We start from the raw sequence: 10984 nt of genomic DNA, 5'->3' as shown, positions 1-10984 counted from the left end.
GTCATGGTTCTAGAATTACCAGCCACTTCCACAAACTCAAGGGTTGTCTCATTTTTATATTTAAAAACATAGAAGTTCGCCAAGTTTCTTATGCTTCATTTACAAACAGTAAAAGGTTCTACAGAATAGAACCTGTATCTTCATCAGGAGATGCTGAGCTGTTGGCAGTCACAGGTGTTCCCATCTTTTGGGCCCCAAGCCTTTAGTCTGAAGTGTGATAGCACATTGTTCACAGCTGCAACATAATAAACAGTGAATTTGTCCCCAAAGCATGCAGATAGGAATCAGGACTACACATAGGAAAGACCTGTCAAATAAAGCTGCTAGTGGGGTTGAAACTCTAGTTGCTGAACAAGTTGTAGTATAGTTAAAAGGCCTTTTCATAGTTTTTAAATAAAAAATTTAAAGAGTATGGCCCAGTATAGCACTGCTAGAGAGCCCTCTAAGATTTCATACTATTGCACAGAAGTCCAGCGAACAGCAGAAACTTTGCTTCCTCCTTTCAGACATTTTTATAGTAGAATTCACACAGAATGGGTATGTTTGTAAATGCTTGCTCTCTTCTTAAATTAGGGAACAGTGATCATCATTGCAAATCATGGAGACCGGATTGACATCCCACCTGGTGCCGTACTAGAGAACAAAATAGTCTCTGGCAACCTCCGCATCTTGGACCACTGAGTCAGTGACGTGGCATCTTCAGCTCTCTCGAGCATGCTGAAACTGCCCCACAATGGAAGAACCTGCAAGCAGTAGAAATAAATGCACAGAGGGCCTATGCTTTGTCATCTCGCTGTACCCTGCAGTATTAATTTCAAGTAGTTTTTTTTCCATGCTTATCCTTTTTTAAGCAAACACCATAGTGCAAAGGATGTGCAGAAGTAATGCTTCAGTCTTTAAAGATTCAATTAATAAAACCTTTGAAGTGCAATATACTGTTTGTCTTGAGACGAGATGAACAGATCTAAGATGTTTGAGGCTTGCCTCTAAATAGTTTTAAACTGCTTGTAATTGCAAAAACAAAGCTGTGAAGCAATATCCTTGGAATATGGTTAGCTACTTCAGGTAACTTTTTTATGAACTGTAAGTGGCAGACATCAATTAAAAACCAAATGTTTTACTACTGCTACTACAGGAAGTAAGCTGTTAAGAACCTGTATTTCAAGTGCTCACAAGTATTATATAGTCACTTTCTTCACCACCACATAATAGTTCACATTTACAGATACCATACTATCACATCAGAAGTATACCCCCAATCAGCTTGGGATAAGTTTGTCAGTACCTCCCTATGTCTTGCAAGACAACTGGACTTGTTGCCAATTCAGACTTGCCCCAAGAATTGAATACAGGAGAATACCTCTGTGTATCAATGTTCCAGCTGAGTGGATCTCCTTTTTAATGTCTTCAATTTGAACTCCCCTCTCTGAAGTAATATGGAGCATGTCATACTGACTATGCTCATGTTCATACTAATCATGTGTTGACCCAAATGAAAATAACTTATTTCTAAATTTATGTATGATTTAAAATAAGACTCATGCTGGTGATCATACTTTCAAACTTCTTTATGCTTCTATTGTATTTACATGTAGGCAACTTATTTTGTAAGCTTAGTAAAACACTGGCCTGTATCATTAAAGAAGTTGGTCTTTAAAAACAAGTGCGATTTTTATAGCTTTATTTTGATTGACATTTAATGACATCTGTTGTGTTAAGATAGGCATGCCTGTCTGAAGAAACCATAGGCACACAAACACTGTAGACCATTCCATTGTACATAATCATCACAAAGTTAGGCACTCGGACTATGTTTAGGTAAAAAGTTGTGAGGTGAAATACACAGGCACTTTTATTGAGTACTGGTATCTTCCAGTGTTAAAAGGTAGTATAAAAACAAGTTTTCAATAAATTAAACTAGTTTGTCATCACTTCACACCTCCCTGTACTACAGTAGTGTAGCTTTACAAGTGTACAGCGGCCTCTCATTTTAAAATTATTTCTACACCACTTGCCCCATCCCTTCTTCCTCTTAAAATTAACAAAAAAAAGTGGGTGGGACAGGCCTGTGTATATAGGAATTGGCAAAGTACTGAAAGTCTACTGGTGGTGGATCTTGCAAACAGGTACTCTGCTTCCACCATGAATAGGATGGCTTTGGTGTCTATATGAAGTATATGAACACCAGCCCTTACACTACTTCTGAACATTACTAAGTCCAGTATGTTTTTCTGTCAGTACTAATGGTTATCACTTCCAAATGTAGCCAGTAGAAAATGGCTTAAGTGAACCAGACTCTACTAAAAAATCTTCCTGGTGGCAGTATAAGAACCCAGCAATGAGAAATACCCTGAAACACGGACTGCTTCCTAACAAATCTGAATCCTATATGTAAGCAATCAAAAGCTGTTTATTTGTATAAAGTTCTGTAAAAAAATAAATTTTAGAACAGCATAGTTTCATAGAGAAAAACATTTTTCTACAGAGTTCAACTGCAAGATTTTATAATGTACCATCATTAAATAAAGTGGGACACCATGTGAATTCCATTGCACTAGAGGAAATGCAAAGCATCTTTTTAATATAAAGATATACAGAGCATTCTAGACAACTACAGCTGTGTTACAGCTATGTGTTCTTTTGGATTTGGTCCAAAGAAACCTGAGTCTGTTTCCAGAAAGAATGAAAAACATTGCACAGACAGCTGATCACTTCTTTTCTTGCTGAAGGTCACTGAAAGGTCACCCCCTGCAGCTCACTTGGAATTTAGTTTCCCCAAATAGCAATAAGGTCCTCTCATGGGCTCCAGCCTTAAGTATTCACCTCACAGGCTTCAAGCTCCTTGAAAGCAAGACATTCTCTTGTCAGAGCCAACTGACTGCTTCCAGTGGATTATCATCACTTCTTCTGCTCCCAGATTTCAGCCATGTTTAGATCTAGATTCTTAAGGCCTTTCAAAGCTTGAAGGTTTCCAGTGTAAAAAGCTACATCTGATGTAACCAGTCTACAGTGAAATACAAGGAACAAGATTAGCATCAGACTTTTAATCAAAGGTGTTCAGAAAATATCAAAATATTTAGAAAAACAGGCAAGAGATGTGGGCTTATACATAACTAGGGTTTGTGATCATGCTCAGAGGTAACTTGAGGCCCCCACCACTTTTCCATCACTTAATTTTTGAGTTGGGATAAGAAGAGTTATTAGAGTACAGAAGTAATATCATACTGACTGCTAACAGCTCTCAGACATTTTGGTTCTAGCTGCCTTCTCTGTAACTAAGAGGTTCAGATAGAAGTCCAGCCTCCTGTAAGTTTGCTGGTCTAATTCCAACAGGTTCCTGCAGTGTTCCCCACCTAAGCACTTTCCTGCAGGGAATCTCCCTATACAATGTAAGCTTGTCTTGCATAAGCCATATCCCTGTATCAGTTGTATTTTCCAACTTCAAACATCATGTTGTTCTTGCAATTTAGATACTGAATATTATGTAATTACACTGGGGGGGGGGGAAGGGCAGCAGGACAGGTACAGATTATGAAACGCATCCAAAAGCCTGACAACTGATTTGTGGCAGTGCAAGAAAGAACCCAGACTCCTGATGCTCTGTCTTCCATATATTTCTTGTATGCTTGAAAAGCAGTGCCAAGGTCAAGGGCAAGCTGCCCCCTCCAGCAGAGCTCAGCACAGCTCTTGCATTCTAACTATAATGCAGACTTGTACTTGGATTAGAGCAGGGGAATTTAACAGTGCCTCAGTGAAGCACTGAAACAAGTGCTCATACATACCCATTCTGAGGTCCTCCATCATTGACTACATTTAGGTGGGCTAGCTGCCTCTTCAAATGAAGTTTGTAGCTTGCATTAATTCTTAAAAATAACATCTAAAAGACATCACAAAAACAAGCAAACTGTATTTAACAGAAACAGGTACAGGAACATTCCTTCATTCCTACCAGGCCTCAAAACTCCCTCCTTAATATAGTTTGCAGAAAAGAAAAGTGATTGTTACAATTAACAATAGCCACATGTTTGAACAACTGGGATGGGCACATTACTTAGCTGCCTACCCACCACTGTAATCTGTCTTTTCTCCAACTCCTCTTCCCATTTCTGGGTTATAGGAAGACTATCACTTGCCTGTCAGGTCTGGCAGTTCAGTTGTAAGCTCTTTAAGGCTAAAGATGGTAGCACATCCAAAAAAGGGCAAAACAATAAATCTTTCTTCTGTAACAACATAAAACCCTTCACTAAAGCACAAGATTCTTACTAACATGGTAGGCAGATTGCAACTAAGTGACCATAACTTAGAGCTGAACTTAGAGCTAGCTACAGGTGACCCTTTCTGGCCTTGGCATCTACAAAAGCACTAACTATAGCCAAACATTAAAAAAAGAGCAAAGTCTGGTCTTACAGGAGATCATGACACGAGGAATCAATCCATTGTTAAATTCAGTGTAGACATTATTAGAGCTGTTTTACTGTAGATGTCAATAATAATTCTAAGATCCTCTGAAGCAACTACACATGGGATCAAATAATTGCCATTTCACCATTCCTCCCAGTGTTCAGGATATATCTATCTAGATATCAAATGTGAGCTTGATGTAAAAGTGGGCTACATAGCAACTAGGTTCAGTTTTCCATGCTCAACTCCCCTGTACCCAGCCCCTGAAAGCCCAAGAACATCTGTTTAGCTCCATACCAAACATACTGCAATAGTATCCATACACTGTTCTTTAAGCAGTTACAGAACTGATTCTTTTGCTTGTGGAAAGTCTCCCACGGTCAGGTGCCAATAAGCGTTTATGATAGTAGCAGTACAATACTATTACTGTACTCAGAATAATTACTTATGCTCACCTGGGTTTGTTCCTCAGGAAGGAGGTCATATATAGCTTCATGCATCTTTGCCATTTGCTTACAAATATTCCTGAAGCAGGCTGAAGGAACAGGAGCTTTCACTTCATACTGGTGACAAAATAAAGATCAAATCAATCACTTGGTTCCCAACATCTGCACTGGGTTTTGTAGGGATCTTCTTATGCAACAATTAGACATTGGCCAAAACGAGAGCTGTCTTGGCTGCTTCTCACATGAACAAGTTCTTGAGTACTGTTTACAAGAAAATGGCTTTGTCCATAGTCAGCTACTGTTGCCCCAATGACTTACATTATAGAATTGCTGGCGCTTTCATAATCAAACTAACTTCCTCATCAACAGTAATGAAAGTGGCACCTCTCCTCCCAGCCCCCTGCATACCCTATCCATGTGCTTGCATGAGGTGTGGTTGCTTCTCTGCTCATTATTCAGAGTTGTTTCACATTACATCCACTATTCCTACTTCAGGGAGAGAAGGATTAACATAACAGCTAAATGTCTGCTTTCACCATGTGTCATATGAGCTAGGCCAGGATTTCTTTGGCAGGAGTGTTCTCTACACAATTACTGGGAAACAATGCTACCTAGGATGTCTGCCCTCTTATCATTCCAGTGCATGCGTCTGAAAGAGAGAACAAAGTAACCTTCCAAGAACATGCAAGTCAGCTTCTGGCAAAGATAAAAAAAAATTAAGATTGGAGCTGCTGAAAGCTAAGCATATGCCGAGGAAGTGGTAAAAACCACTGACAGAATGGAGAGGTGCTAAAGAAGGAAGATGAACGCTGCAGGGGGAATGAGATGAGAGGAACCTTTTCACTGACTCTGATACCTGAGAAACATGTTACCGAAAGCTGCCAGACAATAAGAGATCTGCTACCTTGGGGACAACATCATTATGTTCCCACACCCAGAAGGAGATCATACTGTGATTCTAAAGGCTTTTCTTAAAGGAAACATCCCAGCTACAGCAGTGAAGCCTGGTCTGTCATCTCCTGGATATGAGTACATTCCAAGTTCAGGCATGGTTTAAATGGGTTTAGGTATTATTTCTCAGTGCTCTTGTCTTTGAAAAAAGGACACACAATACTCATCCTGGACTGTAAAGCACTGAGAGGTCCATAAATAAAGCATCGGAAATTAGTATTAGTTTATAAACTGCTGAACTTAGAGCTACAGACGATTATGCCGGGTCTGATACACTTCCAGACAATTCAGCTTACAATGCTTAAAAGAAACAAAACTTGGACTGCTGAGAAAGGAAACCCAAAGAAATAACTCATGGGACAAAGGGACCAATCCCAAAAAATCCTACCTACCAGAGACTGCACCTATGCTGTCATTTGAAGCTACCGAGGCAACAGAGGGCAATAAGTGCTGCAAATGGGAGTGTTTGCTAGAAAGCGTTTCCAGTATTTTGTACTACAGTTGCAAGCAGGAAGGGGGTGGGAAAAATGGAAAGATGGCTTGATCTGGAGGCACGTCAGCTACAATCTGGAAAAGCCCACTATTAAGGCTGTGATATTTTTCTGCGTAACCTGGTCTAGGATCCACCTGTCCTTATTTTCATGGCATAGGAAGAAAAAACAAATCTGAAAGACACTGTACAAACTGGAGTACTTTTCTAGGTGGGCAATGTACTATTTGGGACTTTATTACCTTGACAGCACTGGCTTTTTTAAATGCATTTCTACAATCTAATTGAATGTAACAAAACAAATGAGCACAAAAAGCCCCTTTTCAGCTTCCCTCTCTGGTAAGCTGACCTGTCTCATCAACAGCAATACTTGCCAACCCAATGAAGCATTTGAGAAGCAAAAAAGCATAGCATTTTCCCAAAGCTTTTTTACAGTAAAAAAATAAAATACCAGTTAAGCAGAAACAGAGTGTAGGTGTGGGCTGAGTAATTGTGCCTAAAATATTACTAAAACTCTCAGCCACTTACTAGATTTCCCTAATCCACTCCATTTGGGGCAATTAATATGTGAATTCTAATTGCCTGCTATAATAAATGTGTTTGCATAAGTCAGTCAGATCTGTCACTTAGAAGATTATTTTTTTCCAAAGCAATGTCTCCTTATGAAGCAGCTTTAAGAAAACAAAAAACCTGAGGATCCATAGAGTTTTTTAATCATCCAAATGGAGGGCCCACTTTTGCCACCTACTTGCTGAGCAATGCCTTACAAGGCAAGCAGTCCCAGTGCAATTGACAGGACTATTTGCAGAGTATACTACTCTAGGTAAGTAAGGGGCCAGAATTTAGCCTAGGCAGATGAAGCATAGAGCAAGTTAATTGCCCGATACAGATTTCAGCAAATGCAGGCACTTACACCCCCTGCCTCCCCGCTTTAAGTATCTAAGTGCCTCAAGTTTAAATGCCATTTGTCATTACAGAAGGCCTGAAAGGGAAGTGCTATCCATTCCCATTTTACCAAAGGGTTTATAAAAGGAAACTGAAGACTCTCACAAGGTCAGACATGAAGTTTGCCACAGAGGTGGGAATGGAGCACAGATCTCCCAGGCCTCAGCCAAGTGGCTCATCCATCAGGCTATCCCCTCTCTCATACAAACTCTCCAAACTCAGGAATTTTCAAACTGCAGAATCACTGCACTGGGTCTATGTGGTACTGGCTCTTCATCGTTAGCATCTGGTTTTGCAGCCACTATTTACTGCATTGAGGAGCTGAGAATAGGATTTGTTCTCAAGGACTAGAAACGACTGCAAATGGTAATCCTCCAGTCATCCCCCAGATAGGGCTGCCCAGATAAGCCAGGCAGCTTGATGAAGCATGTAAGCATCCAGGTAAGGTACTGTCTTTAACAAGGAAAGCTCAAACAGGTACTGCATCAAGAAAAGAGTTTCAAGATATGACCAGTGCTTATTTTATACAGGTTAATGACACATGAATGCATCCAGGCTTCAATGATCTATTTCTCAAATACAATGGAAGGCCTTGTGCGTGTGTGGACTTCAAAGTTTAAATAATGCCTATACAGTAAGAGTTTACAGTCTGTTTGAAACTTCTCATCTGTACACAATGAGACATCTAAAAGCAATTTAGAGAGAATATAGTTATTTCCATAAGTCATTACCTTGGATAAGAGTTTGTCAAATAAGCTATCCATTATGGCTACAAGCTTTGCTGAAATTTCAGCTATGTGGTCATGATAATCCTGTAATGAAAAAAAATAGGGTTTCATTTACTATTTAATGGCATCCACATCCCTCCAAGCAGAAATGTGAAGTAGAATTTACAGACTGTAATTAGACACTGCATAAAGAATTACCTTAGTGATGTGGTCAAAATGCCTGAGCACACTGAACTGCTTATGCTGCAGTCGAGCTTCGAAATGAGCCCGGATAGTGGGAATGTAGTGTACTATTAACTGTAGGCAACGTGAGGAGAGAGCTGGAAATCCGGAAGCAAGAAGAGGGGAAAAACACAGATTATACAATCAAAAAGGTTTCTGGTAGCCTGCATCAGAGATGCAGCATACACATGTAAATTTTTACCAAGGCAGAAGATGCTCTTTGACTTATAGCTTAAGGAAGCGGTCTAGTAAAAATGAAAGCCCCTGTTCCTACCATATAGACATTCCTGGCAAAGATGCAGAACACTGTGCAAGATAAGGACTTGGGACTAAATCCACATGGGGGCCTAGGTGCCCAAATTCAACAACTGAGTTCTGCCGAGATACTCAAGATCCCAGCTCAGCTGCCTCCTAACCTCCATGATGCCTACATCTTTGCTTGTGGATCACATTTGCAGAACCACCCAGATGCTGACATGGCTGAGGTGCTCAGTGGCCTAGCTCCCATCTTACTCCTGACAAGATTCTCAAACTAGACACTCCCCAACCTCTTTCATTTGCAGGGCCCAAAGCAGTAGGTGCTTTCAGAACCTGTTGCCCTAAAGCAGGGATGATGATGCCTCCCCATACCCAAGGGTTAGAGCACGCCTCAATTTGCCCTGTTTCCTTTTTAATAAAATGCTGATACTTTAATATGGCCATGAGGAGGGCTAATGACTCCACTGCCTGCTGATGAGGGCTCTGGTCCCCTTCTGACACAATTATTTATGGAGTAAAACAGCTTCAGCAGGCGAGTGACAGAGACTCACCTCAGAACATCTCCTGGTCTAGTGGCTGGAGACTGGACACCCAGATTCAAACTGATGCTCTTCTACCATCATCTGCTGCTTTCCCCCACCCTCCTTACTCTAAGGAGATGATGCACAGCTGTGAATATTCAAGTGTAGGGATGTGCTTCTCTCCAGCATGGAGTTAGGCACTTAGCCCACCTTCAGATTTCATACTAATCAGCACAGGCAGCTCCCTAGCCAGCCTGAAGGTTCAGATCAGGGAATTTAATAGGTGATTCTGTTTTAAGCACCAAGGGAAGTAGGATGACCTGGGATAAAGGTGCAGGCCTGGAATCTGGGAGACCCAGGTTCAGTCCCTCACCCTGCCATTAATCTCTTCTGTGACCCTGAATATGTTAGTTACCTTCCTTCTGCATGACGCAGGGAGGAAAATATGCTCGTCATGACTCCTACCACAATACTTGCAATCTGCAATTCCTTCACCACTGACAGTAAACTGGTATAACACACATGACATGAAAAATTCTTAGGCTTCTAATGGCCTCTGTATATTGCACAGGAAAGCCTGGGTACCTAGTTCAGAGCAGTGGATTCCAATAGGTGGCACACACCTTGGAGTCCAGAACTGTGATGCAAAGTCCCTTTGTGGTTTTAGCCCTTAAGGCATTCTGCACTTGGTACGCTGACAGCCACAGGAGTTTTAGATGAATCAAGCTGGTGGCAGATGGTGGAGAAATACAAAGAAATTCCTCCACCCGCTACTGAAATGCAGTCACTACTGGAGTTGAATATGACCACTGTTTAACAAAAAACAGCAACATTTCCCAATAGATAGGACAGAAAGCAAGGAGCCCCATACACCCAAGTGTAAGGCAAGGGCAGATTTAAGTCAGGCAGGCTTCTGTTGCTTTTAAAAAAGGGAGATACTGCATACTCCAAAAAGCAAACAGCTCCCCCATCTGTGCCAAGGTAATTTTCTCCAAAGTCAATTATTTTGATAGACTACCATAGCCAACATATTGATTTCTTCCATCTTCAAGTAACATAACACAGATTTGTATTTAAAGTGACTCAACAGACTAATGATGAGCTGGACACAGATTTAAAAACCATTCCTCAAATCTTTCCCAAGTTCTCATCATATACTTTCCCTGAATATGAAGAAAGAAGCCCTGTTATTTTCCAAGGCACTTGGACATAATTTATGATCCTAATATATATCTTGCATAATATCAGAATTATCCTCTGATGCTATAAGTTATCTCTGAATATTTAGTGTTTTATTGAACTGGTGCATGAGATTTAACATTTTAAGTAGAAAAGGCCATACCTAAATTCTTTGTAGTTATTGTTTTCAGACCAACAACTTGCAATGCACCTGCTCCAAGCACTAGTTGGCAGCTTCTGGAGTTGAAATACTGATGAGAGAGAGAAAAATGAAAGATATCTTACACAAGGACAGCAGTTCCCAAACTGTGGATCATGACCCCAAATGGGGTCACAAAAATTAGTGGAAGGATTTGTGGGGACAGGGGGCTGTGTTCTGGCAGGGAGGGGTTATGCTGAGGAAAAGTTTGGAAAGCATGGCACTAGGCATTTAAAATTGGTATGTAACACAAGTTAAAAGCACTTCAGAACCATCATAAGAGAAACAGTTAATTGTTATAATCTGTTACACTCAGAAGGCCCCATCATGGTTACATGCTTCTTTCTCTGGGAACACTTCAGCACTCTCACTTATGATTCCCCTTTTGTGTTTTCTAAAGATTTTGGGACTTGATCTTTTAAAATACCCTGGAAATCAAAAGGAAACTTTCCACTGACTTCAGAGGACTTTGGGTCAGTCCCTTAATTTTTTTTACTTGGTTTACACTGAGGATTGCATTGTAGATTGGGGTTTAAGGATCAGAAAAGAAGTGAACATTAAGGATGGTAAATTACTACATGATGATTTCATGTCTGGGACTAACCTGCTCTTGTGCAACATACTGGTCATAGTTCAGATGAGTC

General features: G+C 40.6%; 2 protein-coding genes across 4 annotated transcripts in view; one reads left to right on the top strand and one right to left on the bottom strand.

Moving 5' to 3' along the window:
• Window positions 1–1438, top strand: part of UGP2 (UDP-glucose pyrophosphorylase 2) — a 33746-nt gene extending 32308 nt beyond the window's left edge. For both annotated transcript variants that reach the window (XM_019549187.1, XM_019549186.1), the window contains exon 10: window positions 574–1438. In XM_019549187.1, the coding sequence (XP_019404732.1) occupies window positions 574–681 (108 nt within the window). In that variant the 3' untranslated portion in view covers window positions 682–1438. The remainder of the gene's footprint in view (window positions 1–573) is intronic.
• A 229-nt stretch (window positions 1439–1667) lies between these two features.
• VPS54 (VPS54, GARP complex subunit) overlaps window positions 1668–10984 on the bottom strand; it is a 66047-nt gene continuing 56730 nt past the window's right edge. For both annotated transcript variants that reach the window (XM_019549183.1, XM_019549184.1), the window contains 6 exons: window positions 10305–10392; window positions 8160–8281; window positions 7965–8045; window positions 4857–4964; window positions 3783–3877; window positions 1668–3004 (listed from right to left, as the gene is read on the bottom strand). In XM_019549183.1, coding sequence (XP_019404728.1) covers window positions 2899–3004; window positions 3783–3877; window positions 4857–4964; window positions 7965–8045; window positions 8160–8281; window positions 10305–10392 — 600 coding nt within the window. In that variant the 3' untranslated portion in view covers window positions 1668–2898. The remainder of the gene's footprint in view (window positions 3005–3782; window positions 3878–4856; window positions 4965–7964; window positions 8046–8159; window positions 8282–10304; window positions 10393–10984) is intronic.

Source organism: Crocodylus porosus, unplaced genomic scaffold, assembly GCF_001723895.1.
Source record: "Crocodylus porosus isolate Cpor-Errol unplaced genomic scaffold, CroPor_comp1, whole genome shotgun sequence".
NCBI lineage: Eukaryota > Metazoa > Chordata > Crocodylia > Crocodylidae > Crocodylus > Crocodylus porosus.
The sequence above is the reverse complement of the archived record's forward strand: the minus strand, read 5'-3'. Positions and strand labels throughout refer to the sequence as shown.